General features: G+C 42.3%; 1 protein-coding gene across 5 annotated transcripts in view; it reads left to right on the forward strand.

Moving 5' to 3' along the window:
- The window catches only part of Enpp2 (ectonucleotide pyrophosphatase/phosphodiesterase 2), a 112,253-nt gene that overhangs the window by 17,700 nt on the left and 70,064 nt on the right, over window positions 1-24,489 (forward strand). For 2 of the 5 annotated variants that reach the window (XM_051159675.1, XM_051159676.1), the window contains exons 1-3: window positions 11,527-11,711; window positions 11,943-12,042; window positions 23,083-23,238. In XM_051159675.1, coding sequence (XP_051015632.1) covers window positions 11,679-11,711; window positions 11,943-12,042; window positions 23,083-23,238 — 289 coding nt within the window. In that variant the 5' untranslated portion in view covers window positions 11,527-11,678. Of the gene's footprint in view, window positions 1-11,526; window positions 11,712-11,942; window positions 12,043-23,082; window positions 23,239-24,489 lie in introns of those variants that run through there. The other 3 variants (XM_051159678.1, XM_051159679.1, XM_051159677.1) reach the window with 2 other exon arrangements.

Raw genomic sequence — 24,489 nt, forward strand, 5'->3', positions numbered from 1 at the left:
TGTCCCAGATGGATTAATCTCTCTGTCTCTGTCTCAATTTGAACTTAATTTCACCCTGTCAAGACACATTTACATATATTATTCTTGTTCTTTGAGTCAGGGTCACACACTATATACCCCTTGCTGGCTTGGAACCCTCTATGAAGACCAGGTTGGCTTCACAATCAGAGAGGTCGGCCTGCCTCTGTCTCTCAGGTGCTGGGATTAAAGATGGGTACCACCACACCTGGTCAAGATATGTTTAGACTTAATTCAGGCAGTGGCAGCTACTCACTGGAATGTTGATTTCAAGAACATACTTTAAACTTGTGGTTCAGGAACCAGGAAGCTACCACTTCTTCCTTATAGCAGTCCCCAGATGAACCTACCCTTCTTTTCATGTGCAGTCACTGCAAGAAGATACTCTTTAATGAGGACCTGGACCTCTAATGAGGATCAGATGCTGTCTGATAAGGCATTGATCATAAACAATTTCTTCTGACTTATACATTTCTTGCACGCACAAACCAACCGCTTATTGGTATTTTGTTGCATTGCCCCAAAATGCCTTCTTCATTTTATCTCCCAATTAAGACTTTCTTTCTTTTTCTTTCTTTTTTTCTTTCTTCCTTTCTTCCTTCCTTCCTTTCTCTTCTCTGTCTCTCTCTCTGTCTCTCTGTCTCTCTGTCTCTCTCTCTCTCTCTTTTTTTTTTTTTTTTTTTTTTACCTTGCTGTTCCTGATTCCAAGGGATCCTGGTACTGAGCAAGCTTTCATAAGCATTATCTAACCTTGTGAAGGACACTTACTATGTCTGTGTTCAATCAGTATAATAAGAATTTGTAAAATTTTGTTATCCCCAAGTTTAGAGAAATTGTTTAACAATGACCAGAATTACTTTCTGATAGCACAGGAGTTGTGAAATGACATGTCAAAGTCCTTGTGACTTGCTCACGGCTACTTCTGTTTTGGGGTCACAACAAGGCTAGCCTAGATCTGAGGTTTGTTTCTCTGTGGTTCCTGCTACACTGATCACACATTTATGAGTGCCCCTGCTTTGCAGAGATGCAGGCCTATCTCCATGTAGCCCCATTCTGTGAGAACTTGCTAATCCTTTTAATCTTCACTGGGACTCTGAGAGAAAGGATGGCCTTCTCACTACAGATGGGCTGGACCTCAGGAATATTGCCTGATATATTTGATGTTTTCACACCTCTTGACATTGATAATGTCATAAAAGCTTCATGGACACAAGGCAAGATGATCTGTACAAATCGTAAGCCCTTCCTGAAGCTACCACATATGAGGTCTGTCTCCACGCTGCCGATGGTGCCGTGTCTGCCCTTCTCTCGTATTTCCCACTCTTAGCTTCTGGTTCATTCGCCTCCAGTGTTCCTCATGTATTTATCCACTTAACAAAAATCCACATTTAACACACGGTATTTAAATCTCTCTCTGCTGTATGAGCTGCCTTCCTCTTCCAGTCACAGGTGCTTTAGAACTGACAGCAGTATGGAACAGTCTGCTTTAAATTAGTGACTAGAGGAAAGGGATTAACTCTTCACACTGCTGCAGAAGGCTGTTATTTTATTTTACTGTTTGTTCTCAAAATGCAAAGTACTTTTGCTCTGAAATTCCCACAGACGGCCGTCACATCATCCATAGTTCATAGCCATTAAGCGTCAAGTTTTTAAGGCAAGAACTGGATTCTCCTAGCAGCTGTTGTCCTTGACAGTAGTGTGAGACATGACGCCTGCTGAAAGGGCTGAAAGGGCTCTGAGAAAGTCTCAGGAAGTTCATTCGTGGTCGGGACCTGGGTATAGAGGCGCACACCCCAGATGAAATGCTCCGTTCCTCCTGTGTGCTGTTAGGGACACAGGGTAAGAGGGGTGACCCTGGAGATGACCTTGAATTTGCAGACTTCAGAGCTAGGATCAAAGTTAATGCTGCTTCTCTGTGAATCAAGTGAACCAAATGCTATGGAACTTTCTTTTCTACAGACTTAATCTCACTGGCTTGTGCGTGCGTGCATGTGTGTGTGTGTGTGTGTGTGTGTGTGTGTGTGTGTGTGTGTGTGTGTGTGTGTTTGTCTATGTGCCCTATGATGACTTGGTACTTGGGATTCTTCTATCTCAGCCTCTCAAACGCTGGGATCATACATGCTTTCTCCTCTACCAGTCTGCTAGTAGTTTGTTGTTGCTGTTGTATGTGTTTTAAAGACATCATCTGTGAACACCTACAGATGACAAGATAGCCTTTATGTGTGAAATGTTCAAATATCACCATGATGTAATTTTAGAGTATCTCATCATATTCAACCGCAAGCTCCTATCAGGTAGCCCCACCTTTCTCACACTGATTCAGGCCCTGAACTCCCCCCCTCCCCATTCTCCAAGTTATTTCCTACTGGGAATGGTTCTTCTAATGAGATAATAAAGCAGACAGCTTTGTAACAAGCTTCTTTCGCTTGGTGTGACGTTTTCTGGGAGCATCCATACTGGCAGCAACATGACAATAGCATAGAGGAGGCAAGAGAGCATGCCCTTTCTCTGCCCCTAGTCTGAGGAGAAATCATCCACCTAGTCTCTCAGCGGTATTTACGGCAATGCTAACTGTGCATTCCCCGCTCTTCATTACCGAAGGGAAGTTCCTCTCGCCTTTGACTTTGCTGAGTCTCACTAGCTCTTGTTTTCTTTGAAGGGGAACCATAGGAGTGGCAGCTGTGCTTCCTCTCCAGAGAGGCCACTGTGCTGGGAACTCTTGCCTCGCCATTCCAGGAACAAGTATAAACTTCCTTCTAGATTCGTGCTCAACCAATTCCTCAGCAGAAACTCAACTTAGTACTTTCCATTTGAGTAGTTACTAATGGGGTTGCTCTCCTGTCTTCAAAATGGTGTTTAGAAATAACACAGCTTTGCCAAACAGGAGCTGCATACTATCTCTTGAGGACTGAGAGAAAAGTGGAATGGGAGGTTGGCAACATTATAGGCTGATCTAATGTCTCCATGAGTTAAAAAATAAATAGCTATTAGAACCCATAGAACCTATATTATTGCTAAGCACCCATCTTATGCCCAGTACTTGGTAAGACATTGGGAATGTCAGGGGAGGTGATGGAGACCGTATTCTCCTGAACTGAGAAATTGGTAGCACGTGTGTGCATGTGTGTGTGTGTAATGTGTGTGTGTGTGTGTGTGTGTGTGTGTGTGTGTGTGTGTGTGTGTGCTCGTGTGTGCTCCTTTTATGTTTTAAGTGCTTGGCTACTTAAGCACTTGGCTACTTGATTCATCTCTTATGTAATTTGGTCATCACATTCACCTTCTGTGAACTATTTCTTTTCATAGAGATGAGTCTTGTCAAGAAGCTGAGGCTCGCCTTGAAGGTCTGGGTTCTGTTGGAATCTGGAATCCAGACTCTTTGCCTGTTTATCGTGCTGTTTGTTTCCTCTGTTCTCTGAGGGGAAGTCGCACTTTTACTGTTGACAGAAGGGACACTAAAATAAGCAAGCAAACGGACAGAAACTGCTTACAACTGGGGGACCTCTAGAGAGCAGATACCTGTCATGGGCAGGTTCTCCGGGTCCTTGAAGGTGGTACAATGGGCACTTCAGCTGTGAGGTGGGTTTTCCTGCAGTTAATGAGGCTTGGACAAAGTTATGGGTTAGGATTTGGATGAGCATCACGGAGAAAAAGACCTTGAGGCTACAAACATCATATAAGTAGACATGAACTGGGGACTCCTTACAGAATCCGTTGTCTGGGTATTTCTGCCCATCATCAAGGAGAGAAAGGTTAGTCATGGAGGGTGAGATTTGGGCTTGGATTTGAGAATCAGAATACCTCAAATAAACAGTGTTTACAAGAACATTTGAATAATGGGGCTAACATCTTGGTTTTCCTTCGTTTGCTTTTGCATCTCACACTCCTTCCTTGTTCAAGAATCTGAGGAGGTGCCACAGGGGGAGGGAGCTGACTGGCGGGATGAGATCCTGACCTCCCCGCCTCCCATCCCTGTCTCAAGTCAGACAAGTCCAAATTTAATCCTCACTATTTGTTTTAAGGTTTCATCTGAAAAAAAAAAAAAAAGCCTAATTGTTTTTTTAAAGGGCTAAATCTACCATGCTAGTCCCACAGCCCTTGTTTTATAGATGAATAAATGAGAGCTTAAAGTAACTGAGGAAAAACCAAAATTCGAGGCTCTTGGTGCCCAGAGGCTCATTCGGCAAAATGTGATCATTTTCCTCTTACGTCCCAGGCAGACTGCAGAGCTTGGAGAGTGTGTGGATACCCAGTCTCTGCTTTTGAAGCGTTATAAGGGCTAGAGCTGTCCGAAAAGTTCCAGAAGACCTGAGAACGCAGCAAGGCGAGCCCATTGCTCACCATTGGATGAGCAGGTCAGGGGAGGTCATAGTGTCATGTGACTCGAATTTTCATAAATATACTGGCACTTGCCAGGGAGATTAAGTGACAAGGCCATTCTAGGCCAAAGTAGCAACCTGTATTAAGAAACAGAAGTGTGCAAGAATGCAACTTAATCAAGAAATAGCACACATTTTTCTTATTAAGAAAATCGACCATTTATTAAGCATTCTTCTGGGCCAGGCATTGTGTTTGGTGATTTGCATGGATTACTTCCTGTAATGCTCTGAAGAATCCTGAGGTGGATACACATGGGAGAGCCGAGCTCAAGGATAGAGACGTGAGGAGGTCACATAAGGCCTCGCAGTTGAACAAGGATAGAGCTTGGAACTGAGTTCAGAGCCTGTGGTGTGTGAGCCTCTCAGTCAGTGGGTCCCAAAGCCCCACCAGGGTAACCAGATGCACTTGCCACCCTGAGTTTCAGGTTCAGTCGATCTGAGGTAGGCTCCGAGGGCAGGAGTTGCTTATAAGCTTCCCTGACCTGACTGCTTCAGGGAAGCACACTTGAAGACCTGCTGTGAAGAAAGGCAGTGGAAAGGCTTTAAGTTTCAAAGAAACTGGGTAATTTATAGGGATGAGTCACAGATTGGATCCATGAAGGGATCAATGACATGGTGCATGGAGGAGGTAGAATGCCAAAAACAAAAAACAAAAAAACAAAGAACAAACAACAACAACAAAAACAACAACAACAACAAAAAACCAAGAGGACCTTCTCAAATATGCCTCAAAGAAGATGAGGGATGCAAAGAAAGGTCTCCATGTAGGAAAAGAACTCGACTGCTGTCAGCACTCAGCAAGCTCTAGGAAACAATTATATTTAATAATTTGAATCTCTAGACATGATGTCCGATCAGGAACAAGAGAAGAAAGCATTGCAATAGAACTAGTGGTCACGGTTACCATGAAAGGAAAGGAAGTTGGCAGGGGAAACTGGTAAGCTGGTTCTATTTCAGATGTGTTGAGTTGAGGCCCTCGTGTGGTGTAACAGAGAGATGCCAGGCTCCAGTGGACCCGGTGCTTAGCCCTGTCTTGTCACTTACTCTATCATATCAGAGATGTCACATACTCTTTGTACCTCTACCGTTTTTTTTTCATCTTCAGGAAGAGATCCTGCTTAAAGATACTAGAAGGAAAATGTCAATCCTATGTTGAAGCTGTTGAAAAAACAATTACCTTGGGCTAACAAGATGGCTCAGTGAGTAAAGAAGCTTGTTGCTAACCCTGATAACCTGAGTTTAGTGTCTGGGACCCACATGTTAGAAGACAAGAACTGATTCCTTCAAGTTGTCCTGAAACCTTTACAATGTGCTGCTGCGCGCACATGCGCGTGCGCGCGCGCGCACACACACACACACACACACACACACACAGACACACACACACACACACACTGCTGGGCATAGTGGTGAATACCTTTAATCCAAGCACTCAGGAGGCAGAAGCAGGCAGATCTCTGAGTTCAAGACCAGCCTAGTCTACCTACATAGTAAGTTCTAGGACAGCTAGAGCTACATAGTGAGACCCTGTCCAAAAAAAAAAAAAAAAAAAAAAAAAAAAAAAAAAAAAAAGAAAAAAAAGAAGAAGAAAGGAAAAAAGAAAAGTGATGACATTAAAATACACATGAGAGAGTGAGAGGATGGGTGGAGGAGGAAGAGGAGAAGGAGGAGGAGGAAGAATAAAAAAATAAGAATAAGAATAAAAATTTGTTGAAACAAAACAGAAACCAGAACAATTTATCTGTAGCCATCTTTCCACCCATCCATACGTACGTGGTGCACAATGCATTATAAAGTGAGTTCAAAGATGGAAGCTTTTCTGAGGGTTTCCGAATGGGTGTGGTTTCTCTCTTTGCTGGACTCATGAACATGCAGTTGAAGCTAAATAGTGCTTTTGAGTTTTAAAGTGTCTTATGATCAACCAGAGTTAGGAACAAAGCTGACTTATTTCCTGCGGCTAATTCTTTCAAAACTTCTTTTGTCATGAATTTATTATGTTCAAGGTCTCAGGTCACATTATTCTACACCAACTGCCTTAGATGCTTTTGAAAATTCTTGACAAATGTTTTAAAACTACCAGCTGTGTTTTTTTATTTTAACCAATCCTAAGGCATTAAAAAACTAGAAACGTGTATCCTTCTGTGCATGTGTGCTTGCACACACACACACATGCATGTTCATGGGCTTGAGTATGGGCGCGTATTTGTCAAAATGTGCGTGTGACGATCAGAGGACAACTGCGGGTATTGAGACCGGGTTTCCTTTTTGCTCCCTGCTGTGTTCACAAGACCAGCCCACGAGTTTGTGGGAATTCTTGTGTTTTTTTTTTTTTTCCTATCCCAGGAGGAACCCTGGAACCACAGACACATCACTAAGTCTGGCTTTTTATGTGAGTTCTTGGGCTCCAACTTGGTTTCTCACACCAGTGAGGCACATGATTTCCTACTGAGCCATCTCCCCAGCTGTATGTATGTATGTATGTATGTATGTATGTATGTATGTATGTATTCCATTTAGGTATATTTATATATTCCAATTAAAATACAAGAAGAGGCTTTCCTGAGAGTATGTGTGGCCATGGTAATTGATAAGCTCTTGTATCTGGTTTGTTCACAGAGTTTGCCCCTTCTTCTCAGTCTTTTCTTTCTGTCCATGACAACCAGGCCCTCCCTGCTGCAAGCTGAATGCCATCCTTTTAAGCCCAACAACTGTATCCATTATTGATTCCTTGCAAATTGTATCCACACTAGAAAGAGATTAGCTTTAAAATCTGATTAAAGCCCTGCTTTCTTAAATCTTCTAAGGGCTTCCCACTGCTTTAAGGATAAAGATAATGCCTTTAAAGTTACCTTTGAAAGACCACATGACTGGCCTCCCTTAACCTCGGCTCTCTTTCTTCACTCTCTGCCCATTCTGCTTTTCCTAACCTTATCCAAGCTGGCTGATTTTTAGTCATCATGAATTTCACCTTCATCCTACACAAACTTTTTGGACATTATGTTCTCTCTGTTTAGACTTCTTTCTCTCCTCTGAACCTGGTTATTTCCACCCCCCCCCACCTCCCGGCCCCCTTCAAATCACATCTCAGTTGACTCTACCCGAGTCTTCCGCAAGCCCTTCCAACCAGGTCAAACCTGAATTCTGTGTTCCCCAAACACCACTGACTTCTACATGTTTGCACTTACCACAGTTTTAATTTCACACTTACCATTGTGTCCACTTGAATGTGGAAGGCATGGATACTGTCTCATTCAGCCTTGTATGTACCCAGAACAATGCTTAGCACAAATAGGAGCTAGTGAATACCTGAATAATGAATGGTTATTCACAGATTATTTCAGTGTGGCACATGTGGGTAGTAAATGTAGCACATAGATAGTTGCAACATAAATTAAACCCATGGAAAAACATTGATTTCAGCTTTCAATTGTGTGATAATTAAGAGAACAAGCCCTCTTGGCATTTGAATGGCAATTTGTGATTTCTCTACGTACATTACCCATAAAACCTTGCTTTTGTGGCTCAGAATCTCAAGTCCCATCTGTGGTCCAGAACTGTGGAAGCAACGATCTGGCTTGCTATTCTTTGAGCTGTCAAAACATTGTGCCCTTTAGGTTGGGAAACAAAGACTGCTGTTCATTTTGTAAATTCTGAATTTTTCTAGTAGTCCTCAGCCAAAACAGAATTTAAAGACAAGACAGAGTGACTTTTCACGTAGATTAGGGAACTACACATGAGTGCCATTTTTCTACTATTCGTGGTGTTTTGTTGTAGTTACAGTTGGAGTAATCCTAAGCCAACTCAAGTCAACTCAGCTCAACGTAGAAAGAAGAGGGACGGAGACAAAGCTGTAGTGTGTTCCTGACAGCTTCAAAATCGGGAGCGATTTGACAAGTGTTCATCACATAGCCTTCAAAACTCACAGATCGCCTCAAACCTTCTTATCTTGGGCGGGGCTTGAGAACAAGGGTCCATAGAACCCTGTTCCGAAAAGATAGACTATGCATTTACATAAACACAGCTGCCATATTGCAACCCTGCTGCTTTGTATAAACAGCAAAGTAAACAATTCCCTGCTCTGAAGCTCCCAGCATCAAGATGATCATCCTCCTGGAGCTGCTCAGCTTGCCACTAAGAGATTGAGACTTAAAGTGCAATGAACAGTGAGCAATATTATTAATAGATTAAAATGACATGTGGGGCATCGGTAAGTCATTTATTTTAATATTTTCCTAAACGTGGGTTTTTGTGTGACTTGCATCAGAATGACCCATTCTCATCTGTCCCCTAAATTCTCTTTTCTTCTCTCCACTCCTTAGATCTCCTGCAGCAGGCTCTCTGGGGACAAGGCATAAATATCACATTTTAATACCTGCCCCTCAAGGGATCCTTATGGGCTATAAAGTTGGAGAGCCAGAGTGATTTTTTTGAGGCTGAGATGGTTAAAAGATGTTTACAGTGTTAGGTTTTTCTCTGCCAGAGGGCAGTGTTCTCTGAAATATGGCCGGGCTAATAAACTATTCTGGAAGTTAAATTTATGGCTTTTTTTTGTCCTCCCCCCACCATTCTCTTTCTGCTGTATTGAGCCAGCCAGGCACGTATATCTTTCTACCAAAATCTTAAACACCACAGCAAATGAACTTTTTCTTATGAAAGATTTTGCACTGCAGTCCAAACATTCTAGGTGAAATTTTTGACCTATTGTACACGCTACCAGGTTTTTGGGTTTTCTCCATTTGAGAACAATTGTACTTAATTGTATTTTACAGTTCATTTGATGCCAAGGTAGGGCTGTTCCCTTGACACATAGTCTATAACGATTACCTTGCAGTAAGAATCTGTTTGCCTTTGTCTTGTCTTACAAGCCCTGTTGGGGATAGAGATGTGAGGATTGCTGGAGAGTTTTGGCTGCCAGCCTGGCTCAGGCTTCAGTGAGATACTCTAACGCAAGCATACTAGAGGAGGACACTCAAAGCCCTCCTCTGGCCTCCACACATGTACACATGGAGAGTACATGTACCCTTATATACACATGCATGTAGAACACCCCCAATTTTTTTAAGTATAGCTAGATGGTGTGTATATTTGTGTGTGTGTATGTTTATACATGTGCATATGTTTTTATATGTGCACATGCTTATGGGCATCATGCTTTTGCATTTGTATATGTGTGTGCACTTATACGTTTGTATATGTGTATACATGTATATGCATATATGCATGCATATACATGTGCATGCATATATGTGTATGTATTAACAAGTTCCCAACACACAGTGACCTGGTGAAGATACGGTTCTTTGACAGAATGGTTAAGAGAAATAGTGGCTGGTCTTGATTGTTTTTGGACACACTGGTAATCCAGTGCTGCACAGAATCACACAGGTACATGCATCAGCTTGCTACCACACATTGTGACCCCTTTCTCCTGCACAGCTAGTTTTCATGCCATAAAAATAAATAATAAGATACGAAATGATCTTTAGTTTCTGAGCTGTATTTTTTTTTCCCCAAGAAGAGCCTACATTTTCCTAAAGATGGGTTTCTATGTTGGGGGAAGTCTCAAGTTGCTGGGACCTGAAGGCCTAGTTAACTAGAGAGAAAAGGAGGTTGCTTGTTTTTAGGCCCTTGTAGCACTCAGCATACAATGAAATAACAGTGTGGATCCCACTTCCCCCCACCCCATGATTTCCTTTCGGATTACAATTTCCCTGAAAACAGCAGGTTTGCCTTTTGAGAGCAAATATACATCGTAGAAAAATCTTACATGGGGTTAACATCTTTTAGAAGCCTGGCTAAATAATCAACTCCAGATCAGTTTAGCTTGGCATCCAGACTAAAGCAAGAGGCTTGTAGATAAACTCATAGCCTGCCCCCTCTGTGAGAGTGCAAAGCTGAGAGGGTCGGAGAGACGAGAGGCAACCGAGTGCCTGGCAGTTATCTTTTCTTTTCAATGAGCTGTTTACTAAATTCTAGAGTTTATAATGAAAGCCAGGCTTCCTCTGCGACCCACGTAAACAAGCTCTTGGCTTTTGTGCTATCAGGTTTTATGCGAGCAGAGCCATGGGGGCTCCTTTAGCAGTGGCTGCGTGGAAGGTTCCTGTTTGTTTATGTATGCACATATGTGCTCTGCAAGGAGGACAGTGAAGGGGCCTGCCAGGGAAAAGCCAAAAACAAGCCTTCCCCCACTTGAATCCTAAAGGCATACAATATGTAAACGACTTTCCGATTTAAAGACTTCTAAATTTGGTGTGGTTGCCAAGTTGCTAAATCACTTGGGTTAGAAGCTTCCCCACACACAACAGCCTGACAGGACACCGCCTCTTCAAAAACTAGGTGAGCATCGGAGGGAAATCCTTACAGCCAGCCGTTGCCATTTCCAAGCTAAATTCAAGGCTAATCCAGCTCACCCCTACTGTTCCTTATGCCTGCTCCCTACCCCCACCCCCACCCCCAAACAAGCTGACTTTTGTCAGGAATGGGTAGAGACTTGGATGGTGTTGTCTTCCCTTGTTCGCAGAGGGACTTTATGCAGCTTAGCTGGCAGGCCCAGGATTTTGATAAAAGTTACTAGTGTAAAATTTAACAACATGGAGGGAAATAATGCTATCTCTTGTATGAGTTGCAATTTTGGAAGATTCCATTGTGAGAAGCTCCTGAGGAGTCAGAAGTAGCTCAGGATGAGGTTATATAGAGAGAGGATCGTTCCAACTGTCAGAAAACAAACAAACAAATGGTAAAGACAGAGAGATTTATTTGGTTTATAAATTGTAAGGTTTTTTTTTTTTCTTATTTAAAAAAAAAAAAACCAAGAAACTGAAGTTGTTTTGAGGTCATCAAAGAACTACATAGCAGAAGCTTCGAGCTCATGGGAACTTCCGTGCAGTTGTTTCATTTGTATCGGATAAAATACATTTGGTTTCTCTTTTGACAAACCATGTATTTGTGAGGGAAGAAAAGCGAACATGCACTGTTACTGGCCGCAGCGACATAAGAAGTCCTCCCGTTGCCAAAGGATACCACATGAAAGTGTCTGTGTGAGGGGAGGGGCCGGCAGGGGGGTGTGGGTGGGGCCAAGAAGGATGTTGCCTTAAGCCTCTTATGCTCAGAGTTGCAATTTGTGAACCAGCTGTGATGAAATCGAGCTCTGCACGAATCAGATGCGCCTGTCAACTTCCCAGGTGGGATTGCTTGGAGTTAATAGACTGAAGTCAGAGCCCCGAAAGCAGTGCATTCAGGGCAAGCAGAGAACACTCTGCAGAGGCTTTCCAAGAATCCGTCGGCATGGCAAGACAAGGCTATTTCGGGTCATACCAGGTAGGAGGAGGATGCGATGACTAGCGAGAGGTACTGAATCTCCGGGATTACTTACAGTTGACTTCCTTTTTTTTTTTTTTTTCTTCTCCTCGTTCAAATCCAGACATCATCTGAGAATGCCTTTCGGAATTGGCAGGACTGGGGTTGCTGGAGTCATGTGAACGGCCTTCGTGCACTTTGGGTCCATCTAATCTAGCTGTGCTTGACAACATGATCTCTTTCTTCCCTTAGGTAATATCCTTGTTCACTTTTGCCATCGGTGTCAATATCTGTTTAGGATTCACAGCAAGTCGGATTAAGAGGGCGGAATGGGATGAAGGACCTCCCACAGGTAAGAGGAGCAGTTATTAGCATTTCTGATTCTTTAGCAGTTCTGTGCACTTGGGCCAGCCTTGTCAGCAACTCAGGACATTCATCTTTCTGATGACCTTGCAGGGGGCGAATGCTTAAACCAATTATGTCTATAATTTGAGTGTAAAGAGTGTTGTTTTAATCAGAGACCTTTACTAAAGTTTCTCAACAGCTGGCTCTTCACAGATTTGTACCCTGAAGTTGGTAAATACTGACATCAAACGAGAACCTCTGTTCATAACCGAAGCCAGACTAAGTGCAGTGAGAACAGATACTGGTTTACTGTTGGAGGGGGCTGAGACCGACAGGGCTCCAGGAGGTACAGGCGAGGGAGCCTCGTGTGTTGTTGCCATACGGTATAAAGTACATTATTTGCTACCAGAGATTTCTATCCCAGGAGTGAGAAGGAAGGATGTGGAAAAAGAAAAAAGGCAATAATTCTTTAAAAAAAAAAAAAAAAGAAACTTCAAATTTAGCATGTTGGGAGTTTAAAATTTTACTTGAGACTAGGGGACCCCTCAAGGCGATCTCTTTAGAGAGTTTTGAGAGTAGCTAGCTCTGCACTCGCTGTCTTTCCTTCTGGGATAAGGCAAGGTGAGCTTTCTGAGCTTTCCTGACCTAACCAAGCCATCTGGAGTGAATGGGGCTCCTTTGCAGCATGCTGCACCAAACGAACAGAGTGGGGCTTCATAAAGGAACGCTTGTGCAGGCTGAGGGGGCCCAGCTGACCTGGTCTTAAGCAATGGCTTGGTTAATTTCCTGGAAATTGGAGCTGCTGATGGTTTCAGAATTAAAAATTGCATTTGAAATGACAGGTACTCTAGGGGGCAATATTTTCTTCCCTTCCACTGACATCACAGTATGTTTTCTGCCTTCCTGCGAATTTGGTGTTTCTGTGCGTTTCTCCACCGGAGCACTATGAAACACCACCTGTCTTTACACCATCATAAATGTGTACTGTTAAGTGAGGTGTAATGGAATATTGGATCTTCTGCACAGCAAATGGGTTTCTTGAGTTAGGTTTGAGAACACTGAAGGAACCTTAGGAGCTGTGGGCGAGTGAGCTGAGGTGAGGCGTGCCTTGGGGGAAAAACAAGAATGAGACCGGATCTTAAAAAATTGTGGCCCCAGGGAGCCAAATGGACAAAACTGCATTGTGTTTCTTTGGGAGAGAGGGGAGGGGTCGCTGGGCCAGAAGAGAATGCTGTTTTTATCGGAGGCAAATGCTGCCTTCAAAGCCCTCTTTTTCACTCCTGCTAAGTCTGACTGTAACTAAAAGACAGGGCACCAGGTTCTTGGCGTGGCATGTGGCTCTCCTGACAGCCCACTGCCAGGTCTTTCCACTGCGTTTAAAAGGAACCTTCCCCCTCCCCCCTGTTTTCTTTGAATGATACTGACAGGAATAAATGCTGTTTCTTTAATAACTGCATTATTGTCAAACTTGACTTTTTTTTTTTTCTTCTTGGAAATGGATCGTGAAGGTCCCAACATGGGACCCTAGGTCCACATCATAAGTGGTATGGTTCCAGGCAAGCCTCTTGTAATGTCTCAGCCCTCAGAAATGAGGATTAGTCTAAACAATTTTTGTTTCATCATCTGGATTATTAAACAAAACAAACCAATCCCCAGCTTTCTTCATCCTGTTTCATCCCCTATTAAATGTGTGTGACCTCTACCTGAAAACTTGAAAAGTGTGGATTAAATGTACTAACTCTGAAGACATTGCTCATATGACAAATGACTTCCATATGCTGTAGGAAACAGAGACAAGAGCGAATGTGTCAATACTCCTTCTTGCAAGCTAGTTTACTCTACAGGGTAACTTATCAATTAGATCGCATTAAGCACACCACACAATACTTATTTTTTGAACTGTTTAGTAGAATCATTATTTTAAGCCTTTGTGGTATCAGTTGATAGTACATTTCTCCTATGTGGGGCTTAGTCTTAGGGTGCCGCACAATTTACACCCAAGTTTTAGGATTTAGATATCCTTATGTGGTTTTTATTCTTTCTTTTAAAGTAGCATAACCTTGCAGTTTTTCTTCTTAAACTTTCTTTTTGATGCAGCTTACCTGCTGCCTACGTGCTGGAGTTCATTTCTGCTTGAATAGAAAAGACAAAAGATGCCTTTTAGAAACCGAGGGAAAGCTTAGTGTAGAGAGTTTTTTATACCTTTCTAAAATGCTAACTATACTTGAAAGGGGGAACCTCCTAAATAATAGAAATGATAGACTGTTCTGACCATTAGCAAAACTTTTGCATCAGAGAACATTGGGTAGGTTTTTCCTGCACTTATTAAAATAAGAGTCAAGTGAGAAAGCACATCCCACCCCATTAAAAAACAACAACAACAACAACAACACCACTCTCGAGTGCCAAAGAAATCCTCCAAATTTGGTGCCGTCAGGTATTTCACAAACAAGAAATACAGCGACTGTTCATATATATGTGGCCAGGGCAGCCGACAGCAAGCAGCTTCTTGTTTAGTCCTGGTAGCTCCTCAGGACTCCTGGGTACCAGGAGAGAATGCTTTGCCTACGTGAGTATTCTCACTGCTCACCACTCTCACTGCTCACTGCTCCAAGGTTGTGACCATGCAGAGAAACTGATAATTAACTAGCTAACACACTTGTTGGCTGTGCTTATTGTTAGGACCTAATGGTCTGTTAGAACTGGGGTGGGGGTGGGGGAATAAGAGAGATGTAGGGGGTGTAGAAAGGCCAGAATGAGTTATAAAGCTAGGGAGAGGGACACTAAGGTGAACAGGGTGGCAGAAACCAGATTTCAAAGGAAATATAAATGAGTTTAGTTGGATACTGTTGTTTCAAACATCCGACATGGTTACTCTTATTTCTCTTTAAGATGAAACGAAAATGCATGTGCATGCAGTTATCTGCAAACAGGCATGTGTGTGCCATGTAGTATGTCTGGAGTAGTGGAGGATTGTGCTTATAGAAGCTATACTTTCAATACTTTTTCAGGCCCCAGGTAGACATGGGTACTCTTTGAAATAGAAGCACTGTGACCTTTGAAGGACAAAACTATTTGTGAGCTTATGAACACTTGGCTAATAAAAATTTGATAGCTCAGTCCAATTTATCATCATTTTTATTGATTTGAAAGGAAAGTTTAAAAGCATGTGATTGATGAATTTGCAGGTAAATATGAAATGAAAAGCATAAGAAACAATTTTATTAGAAAATAAAAAGTGTTAGGGGTGTGATTGTGCATGCCTGTAGTCCCAGCACTCAGGAGGCAAAGGCAGGCAGATCTCTATGAGTTTGAAGCCAGCTTGGTCTACAAAGCCAGGACAGCCAGGGCTACACAGAGAAACCCTGTCTTGAAAAACAGAACAGAACAAAACAAACAAACAAAACAAAAAACAAAGAAAGAAAGAAAGAGAAAAATGTTGCTAGGCATGAGGTGACTCCTGTTCTTTGATAATTTTACAGTTGAGAGCAATTTAACTACCAGCCAATCAGAATGCAGGAAGCTCTAAAGCTCACGGATGACCAGTCTATAAGGACAGTGATCAGATGGGCATAATGCACAGTGCAACTTGGATGTTAGACTGAACACAGAGCTGGGAATTGGGGTCCATGGGGTGAAGTCATCTGACTTAGGATTCAGCGACATCGTAGATTTTTCAGTTCTCTGTTGAGTGTGTCTCCATGTAGTGATTTTTCCATTTAATTTTATACAGCAGAGAGCTCTCTCATGTATCTATATCTGAAATTTCGGTGAGCTTTGTGCAACACAGATTCTTTCTTTTTGTTTCTTTCTTGATTTTTCTTTTATTGAAAATAGATTTCTTTCATACAGTATATTCCAATTATGGTTCCCCTCCCCCATCTCCTCCTAGGTCCTCCCCACATTCCCTCTCATCTGAATCCACAACATTTCTGTCTCTCCTTAGAAAACCAACAAGCACCTAAAGAATAATAATAAAAGAAGCTAGCACAAACAAACAAACAAGCATAGGCCAAAACAAACAAACAGATGAAAAAGAGCCAAAGAAAAAGCACAAGAAACACACACACCATAAAGATACAATTTTTTCATTATAATTTATTCAGATTACATCCCAATTGATTACTCTCACTTGTATCTTCCTGTTCCCCCTCCCTCCCTATTTTGTCCTATTCCCCTCCCCTAGACCTTTGACAGAAGGGGACCTCCTCCCCACCATATGACCACAGCCTATCAGGTCTCATCCAGATAGCCTGCTTCTCTTTCCTCTGAGTGTCACTGGGCCTCCCCATCAAGGGGAAGTGGTTAAATAGGGGACACCAGAGTTTATGTCAGAGGCAGTCCCCGCTCTCCCCATAACTGTGGAGAATGAGCTGTCCATTGACTAGATCTGAACCTGGGGGTTTAGGTTTACTGCATGCATTGTCCTTGGTTGGTGTAGCAGGTCCAGATCTGCCAGCCTTGATGGTCTTCTTGTGGGGCTCCTGGACCCTCTGGGTCCTTCTAGCACCCCATTCTTCCATACTGCTGTCACCTGGAGTTCATCAGTGAATCCCAGCATCTGTCCCAATCCCCAGCTGAGTGGAGACACTCATAGGGCATCCATGTCTGGCTAATATCCATTTATAAGTGAGTATATACCATGCACGTCTTTCTGGGTCTGAGTTACCTCACTTAGGACGACCATTTCTAGTTCTATCCATTTGCCTGCAAATTTCAAGATTTCCTTGTTTTTAATAGCTGAATAGTATTCCATTGTGTAAATGGACCACAGTTTCTTTATCCATTCTTTGCTTGAAAGACATTTAGGTTGTTTTCAGATTCTGGCTATTATGATTAAGGCTGCTATGAACATAGTTGAGCAAATGTCCTTGTATGGTGGAGCATCTTTCGAGTATATGCCTAGGAGTGATATGGCTGGGTTTTGAGGTAGCACTATCCCCAATTTTCTGAGCAAGCAGCAGATTGATTCCAAAGTGGCTGTACAAGTTTGCACTTCCAATAGCAATGGTGGAGTGCTCCTCTCTCTCCACATCTTCACCAACATATGCTGTCACTCAAGTTTTTGATCTTAGCCATTCTGGCAAGTATAAGATGGAATCTTAAGAGTCATTTAAACACAAGATTTTTACTTTTTAAAAAATACATTTTATTAATTTTATTAATATTACATCTCAATGGTTATCCCATCCCTTGTATCCTCCCATTCCTCCCTCCCTTGCATTTTCCCTTTACTCCCCTCCCCTGTGACTGTGAATGAGGGAGACCTCTTCCCCCTGTATATGCTCATAGAGTATCAAGTCTCTTCTTGGTAGCCTGCTATCCTTCCTCTGAGTGCCATCAGGTCTCCCCATCCAGGGGACGTGGTCAAATATGGGACAGCAGAGTTCGTGTGAAAGTCAGTGTCCACTCTTAACTGTGGAGAATGTCCTGTTCATTGGCTAGATCTGGGTAGGGGTTCGAAGTTTACTGCCCGTATTGTCCTTGGCTGGTGCCATAGTTTGAGGAGGACCCCTGGGCCCAGGAAACCTACAAGAAGAACACAAGATTTTTAAACGGATAAAAATCAGCCAATCTTTCAAAATCATGACTGGAAAAGAACACCCAAAATTTGAAACCTTGCATATAAAATTTAAAAACTCTTTAATTAATGATATAGTCTTTAGTCAATGGATAATGTAGAACTTAGTCAATGGGTATAGTATTTAATGCCTATAATCCCAGTATTTGGGAGCCTGAGACAGGGAGATTGAAAGTTTGAGGCTATCCTGCGCTACATTAAGAGACCCAGTATCAATCAATCAAATCCAACAATCTTCCTTTGTTAGTCAAATAATGTGGCCATGCTGTGCTGTTCTGAAATCCTAGCGGAGCAGCTGCTAGCTGATATGCAACTCATGGCTTGATTCTTCAATTAGAAGAAACAATTTTGAAAGCAGAGTGCCGTGATAAGACCGATGAACACAGTGTATGTTGGAAAAGGTGTATGGAGAAGTTTTGCCTTCTCTGTGTTATAAAGTTGCTGTCTGCATTTGTGGTTGAGGGAGTTAACATGTTCTTGCTTGCTAGTAGCTTTGCAAATGACTCAGATTTATGTGATCAACTACATTGATTATACATAGAGGTTAATTTAGAGTTTTAAAGTTTTCATTTAAATGCGCGTATTCTACACGCAAATATACTGTGTTTATAGACAGTGTTTTCAGAGTAAAGATATTTGAAAACTTGCCAGGTGGACCCATTTATCTACTTCTGCCTCTCTCTCTCTCTCTTTCTCTCTCTCTCTTTCTCTCTCTCTATCACATCTCCTCTTACCCTATGAAATCTGGCCTGGAAGCTATGAAGAGGAGACAACAGTGGATGTTTTTAGAAACTCTATACTTAGGAAGCAGTGAAAACTGACATTTGGATCTGTGTATAAACTGATGGTGCTTGTTAAGGAATGAGGTGAAAGCCCCCAGAAAAAAAAGAGAAAATGTAGCTCAGCCAAGAAAGAATGATGAGGTTGCCTGGTGGTGGTGGTGCATGCCTTTAATCCCAGCACTTGGGAGGCAGATGCAGGTGAATCTGTGAGTTCGAGACCAGCCTGGTCTACAGAACGAGTTCCAGGACAACGAAAGCTACACACAAAAACCCTGTCTCAAAAAACAAAGAAGGAAAAACCAAAACAAGGTGAGAATGAATGAGCTATGTTCTTCAGAAGAGTTGTGTGACAGCATTCCAGTCTCTAGGCGGATGGCATCCTGAATATTGTCCACACGTCCCAAGCCTTTGCTTGCAGGTTACACTTGAGACAGGAAACTAGGCAGAAGGGAACCTTCTCTGTTTGTGTGCATAAGAAGGCTGCATCAGAACAGCCCGCAAGTCATTTCAGGGCTTTGTTCTCAGCAGACACCTGAGCTGAGCACTAAGAATAGGGGGCACTGATAGGGAACATCTGCACCCCTGTCAGGACCAACCTGTTAGAAGAAACTTAAGTTCACCCAGCTTTAGGCTATGCTAAAACACGTGAAAATTTAAATCTCACTACTCTTACCGGCCATCTTCTAGATTCGAATTTTCCTCTTAACAAGACGATGGAGAGGGAAATATGATTGAGAAAATAGAGTGGAGTCAGCCTTGATGTCCCTTGTCATCAGTCAACCTCTTCCTGATAGTCCAATTAAATTGTCAGTAGCTTGTGGTTTTTATATGTCTGCAGAATAAACAATACCAGAGGCACACAGTTTTATCTCCTTCTCTGTGCATGTGCGCAGTGAAGTAAACTATCCTAGAAAGGGCTTTTACTTAACAATAGAGAATAACCTTGCCTGTTCCTATCTGAATTACACATTTGAAAGAAACAAATTGTAATTTACATTTGTGTTCTGTTAAGCGATGAAATTATACTTTGGTGAGACGGAACACCCAGCACTGGTGCGGGTGTGTATTACAGTTAGTGTGTATCCATTTTAAAACTCAAAGTCCCTCTAAACTGACTTATATAGACCTGCAATGTTTGCTTTTTAAAATTGTAGAACAGACAGACTTTATCTTTGAAGGGAAAAAGCATCGTTTGAAGATGCAGCTTAAAGGCAGCTTATAATTTGAATGTCATAGGAGTACCGGCAAGGACCTCCACCACACACTCTTCCTCTCGCTTGGTACTTGTGAATGCTTTTGTTTGCCTGCTTTTTCGTCTTCCTTACTCTGTGATGCTATTGGTGTCTCGATGGAACTATGGGATGGCAACAGTTCCCTGCCTTGTCATTTTCCTCCTCTCAGCGAGATACAGAGGTGTTTATGGTTTCTCCTGATTGAGATCAAAATAGAGGAGGGTCTAGGTTGGAAATCTCAGTGCGTCACTGAGGAGTCTTTCCATATTTGGCATTGGATCAATTCTAATAGAAAGGCAAATCTTCAAAAGGACTAGGGCTAGAGAGATGCCTCCGAGTGGAAAGGTGCATTTCGCTTAAGTCCAAAGGACCAGTGTTCGAAGAACCCATGTAAAGCTGCAAGGAGAGAACCAACTTTAGGAGGCTGTAATCTACTTCCACATATGTGCCATAGCATGTGCACCTGCAGACATCCACATGGATAGAATAATAATAAATACAACTCCCCAAAATAAAACACAAGAACAACAACAGCAACGACAACAACAAAAATCTATCCTTAGGCTGGATTTAGGCAGAAGGACACAGACACTGGGTAAGGAATTTTTAAAAAGCCAGTATACAGAGGGTGACTTGTAGAATGAACAGGACTGTACTTGTTATGACAGCAGGGGGATGGGAAAGGCCAAGTGAATTCTCAATTCATGTTCTCTCTCTCTCTCTCTCTCTCTCTCTCTCTCTCTCTCTCTTCTCCTGTTTACTTACTGATTTTGTTATTTTGAGGCAGGGTCTCACTAAATAGCTCTGTCTGTCCTGGAACTCACTATGTAGATCAGATTGGCCTCAAACTCACAGAGCTCTGCCTGCCTTGGCCTCCCAAATGCTGGGGTTAAAGGAGTGCGCCACCATGTGTGGCTCTCTTTTTTTGTTTTTAAAGGGAGAACATCTCAAGTTTCTTGAGGTTACTGGATTAGAAAGGCTCTTTACATGGCTCATAATCGCAGATTATCCTTTCTGTCATTCTCAGCTTAGCTCACCGTTGTCATCCAAGAATGAATTTTGACCCATATTTCCCCTGACTCACTCACTCCTAACTGAAGCTGCTGATAGTCCAGATGCTGAGATGTGTCTCTGCAGGACAGATGCAGCTCTGACTGCTGTCTTCAGTAGAAATCTTGGCCAGAAGGACCGTAGCTGCTAAAGCAAGCTGTTGAGAGGGTTCAATTTTTTCCAGTGACAGCAAGGGGCAAATTGCGAGAATGACTGTTATTATAAGAAAAATATTTGCAAAATCACCTTGGTAGGATGGGCAAAGAATGATCAGATCACAACCCAGCTTAGGATGTATACAGCAGGTGTTTTAGAAGTAAAGGATCAAGCAACACATTTTGATGAGGAATGCAAACATGGTGCATAGACAATAAAAATGATTCGAATATTGTCTGGGACCTCACAAAGAAGACAACACAGGGTGAACGAATGCCTTCAGATCTCATCTCTTTTTCCCAGCTATTAGAATAGCTGGCCATGTTTACAGGCACAGCTCAATAAGAGCAATTGCTACTTGAATTGATTAGACAGCCCTTGGAATGATTCTGTGCAAGCACTACCCTTAAACAAAGAACAGTCAACCACAAGTTTTTCATTATCTTCTCTTCTGCTATGGGATTTTCCTTCTTGCCTGCCATAGTTTCTTATGGCTCAGCATGCACGGTTGATAGGTTGGCCAAAATCAACAGAAAACTGTGGTTTATGGAGCAGAGGTAAGACGCTACATTGCGAACAGACACAATTTTTTCAACGGAACTGATGTGGTTTGTATTTATTTCAACATCCCCAAATCAACTGTGAGAAAGCATTTCCCATACACGGTCTAGTGAGTCTGTCTGATGTCAATTGATCCACTGCCATAAAGGCTAGGATTGGCCGACTCTGATTCTGAATGGGAGAGTTGACTAAGGCATGAACTATATACTCAAATAAATGGCATGGATGCATCAAGAACCGCTACTTAATATCTATAATCTTCCATCTTGCTTGTGCTTGATTTTTAAAAGTAATATATATGCATTACAAAAAGGGTAATTTTCTAAACATAGAAGTCACAAATATCATATTATAAGTAACATTTGCTAAGACAAGCTACATATTTTGTGATATATATTTCATTTACCTGCATGTGTGGAAAATAGAAGACAGTGAACTAAAAGGCCGGGATAGTTATCTGTGAATTTGTAAAATGTTGCAAATTTCAAACTAGAGGATTTTTTTTGAAAGGCAATTTTTAAATAAAATAAGCTTTTATGTATCTGGCTTTATTTTGGGGCCTACTCCACAATATTGATGACTTCTTTTTTTTTTTTTTTTTTTTTTTCGTTCTTTTTTACTTTTTTTTTTCTTAGACAGGGTTTCTCTGTGTAGCCTTGGCCATTCTGGACCCACTTTGTAGACCAGGCCGGCTTTGAACTCACAGAAAGCTGCTGCCTCTGCCTCCCTGAGTGCTGGGATTACAGGTGTGTGCCACTGTGCCTGGCTAGATGGTTGTGAGCCACCATATGGTTGCAGGGAATTAAACTGAGGACCTCTGGAAGAGCAGGCGGTGCTCTTAACCCCTGAGCCATCTCTCCAGCTGGCAAGATTGCAATTTTAAGTGTGTGTGTGTGTGTGTGTGTGTGTGTGTGTGTGTGTGTGTGTGGCTGAAGTTATACATGCTCCGGTTATACATGATTATATATGCTAAGATTGTTTTTTAGAAAACATGCTCATATTTCCTTATATTTTTGGTGGTGGTAACAGCTTTTCATGCAAAATCGTCTATAAGGCCAGGCTGTCTCTCCTTAGTGCTTTATCATAGGCATAACCTCAAGCCCAGCTAGCAGTATGGGTTGTTTTTTTGTTTGTTTTTACTTTTTTTGAGACAGGATTTCTCTGTGTATCCCTGGCTGTCCTGGACTCACTTTGTACACGAGGCTGGCATTGAACTCACAGAGATCCTCCTGCCTCTGCCTTCCTTAGTGTTGGGATTAAAGGCATGAGCCACCATGCTCAGCTTGCAGTATGTTTTTTCAAAACAGGAAGTGAACTCTTATTCTGACAGGGGCACTCACTATTGCATATGTATGTACTAATAGTCATAATCATGAGTAGAGCAGACATTGGTTACTCCGAGCCTGTTTGGTATCCTGATGTACTTTTCACCCAGGTTATTTCGTTCAGTTCTTCTTTCACTCTGGATTGGCTTTCATGAGCCTCCCATTTTACAGATAAGGAAGCTGTGGGTTATGCAAGTTGGGCAACATGCTTGAGGTACCCAGGTAGCAGGCACTGAAGACAGGCTCCTCAGCCAGAGCTTGCCTGCATTTTCACCCCAATTGCTTCCAAGTGTCACTCTTGCATTGGCGACATGGTCACTCCCTAAAGCTGTTGTCTTTGCCTCTCTTTTGACCTGGCAGTGTTATCCGACTCTCCATGGACCAACACGTCTGGATCCTGCAAGGGGAGATGCTTTGAGCTTCAAGAGGTTGGGCCTCCCGACTGTCGGTGTGACAACCTGTGTAAGAGCTACAGCAGCTGCTGCCATGACTTTGATGAGCTCTGTTTGAAAACAGGTAGGTGACTTCTGGGGGCTCCTCTCCTCCAGCAAAAGGCTTAGTGACTGATTCTTAGCTGCTGTGCATCTCTGCTTTGGCCTACTCATATAGTGGATTTTAGTTTGTTTCTTGTGTGAAGAACGTATTCTGTGTGAATAACTTGCCTCAGACGTTCTTGGCCCAGGCAAGGAAGGTGCTTTCCGACTGCAGGCACTATAGGCTGAGTTTTTAAAGCATTTGTGGCCAGGTCTTTGTCCATCCTCCTCACCTCACATTCGTGGCTGAGGCTTGTGCACAGTTTGAAAGTACTAGGTTTAAAACTAGTCCTCTTCCTGTGTTCTGTGCAAATGGAAACCATTTATTCAATCAATCTGGGGTCTTGTGCTCTGGGCAGCTCTGAAATCTTCTACACTTTCCTGTTTCCATTTATACTGTAGTGGAATGGCCACCAGAACAGATGAGCTATTGAGTGGATGCACATGAGTCAAAGAAAAAGTAGCCTTGGGAAATTTTGTCATCATGCTTACTCTGTTTTCAAAGCCAACCATTTTTAGACAGGACTTTTGGAGTATCTTGCAGGCTTACCACCTGCAAGATGGTGTCTCTGAGTAAAAACCTCATGCAATCTACCTAAGAAAAAAATGGCAAGGATCCCTGCTTTGAATACTGAAAACTGACTTCTCAGCTCCCCTGACAAATTATGACTTCTGTGCATGGGTGGTATTTTAGAAAGACCAACTTAACCATTGCTATTTGTCTGATCTTTTAAATAAGACATTATTGACTTAAACCTTAGTTCCTGATTTATTTGAAAAAGGCAACATAAAGCCCCTTACTAATTGGGATTTATTTTCCCCACAGCCTGCAAAATATAAGGGTTTCATTGCTTTGATTTTGCGTAATGCATTTCCTAAGCAGGCAGAGACATTTTTGTTGTGGATTTCCTGCGGAACTTCTATCAGGCTCTTCAACTGCAACTCCACAAGCTTAAGCTCTGAGTCTCTTGTAAACTGAGTGTTTGGGTGGAACTGATGTCCCAAAGAGCTCTGGGACGCTAAGACATAAGTGCAAACCAGCCACCTGTATCTGTTTGAATGGAGAATTTTAGAAAATTTTATGTTTATGCCTTACTTTGAGCATCTTGTCCCCAGTAAGTTATGCCAATCTTCTAACATTCTGGTCTTAAAACTCCTTGCAAAGCGTAACGCAGCCCTGATTCTAGTTTAGTTCTCTTTGAATGTAGCTCATGGCATTCTTTCTAGCTTAGTA

The sequence above is a fragment of the Acomys russatus genome, chromosome 17, assembly GCF_903995435.1.
Source record: "Acomys russatus chromosome 17, mAcoRus1.1, whole genome shotgun sequence".
Lineage (NCBI taxonomy): Eukaryota > Metazoa > Chordata > Mammalia > Rodentia > Muridae > Acomys > Acomys russatus.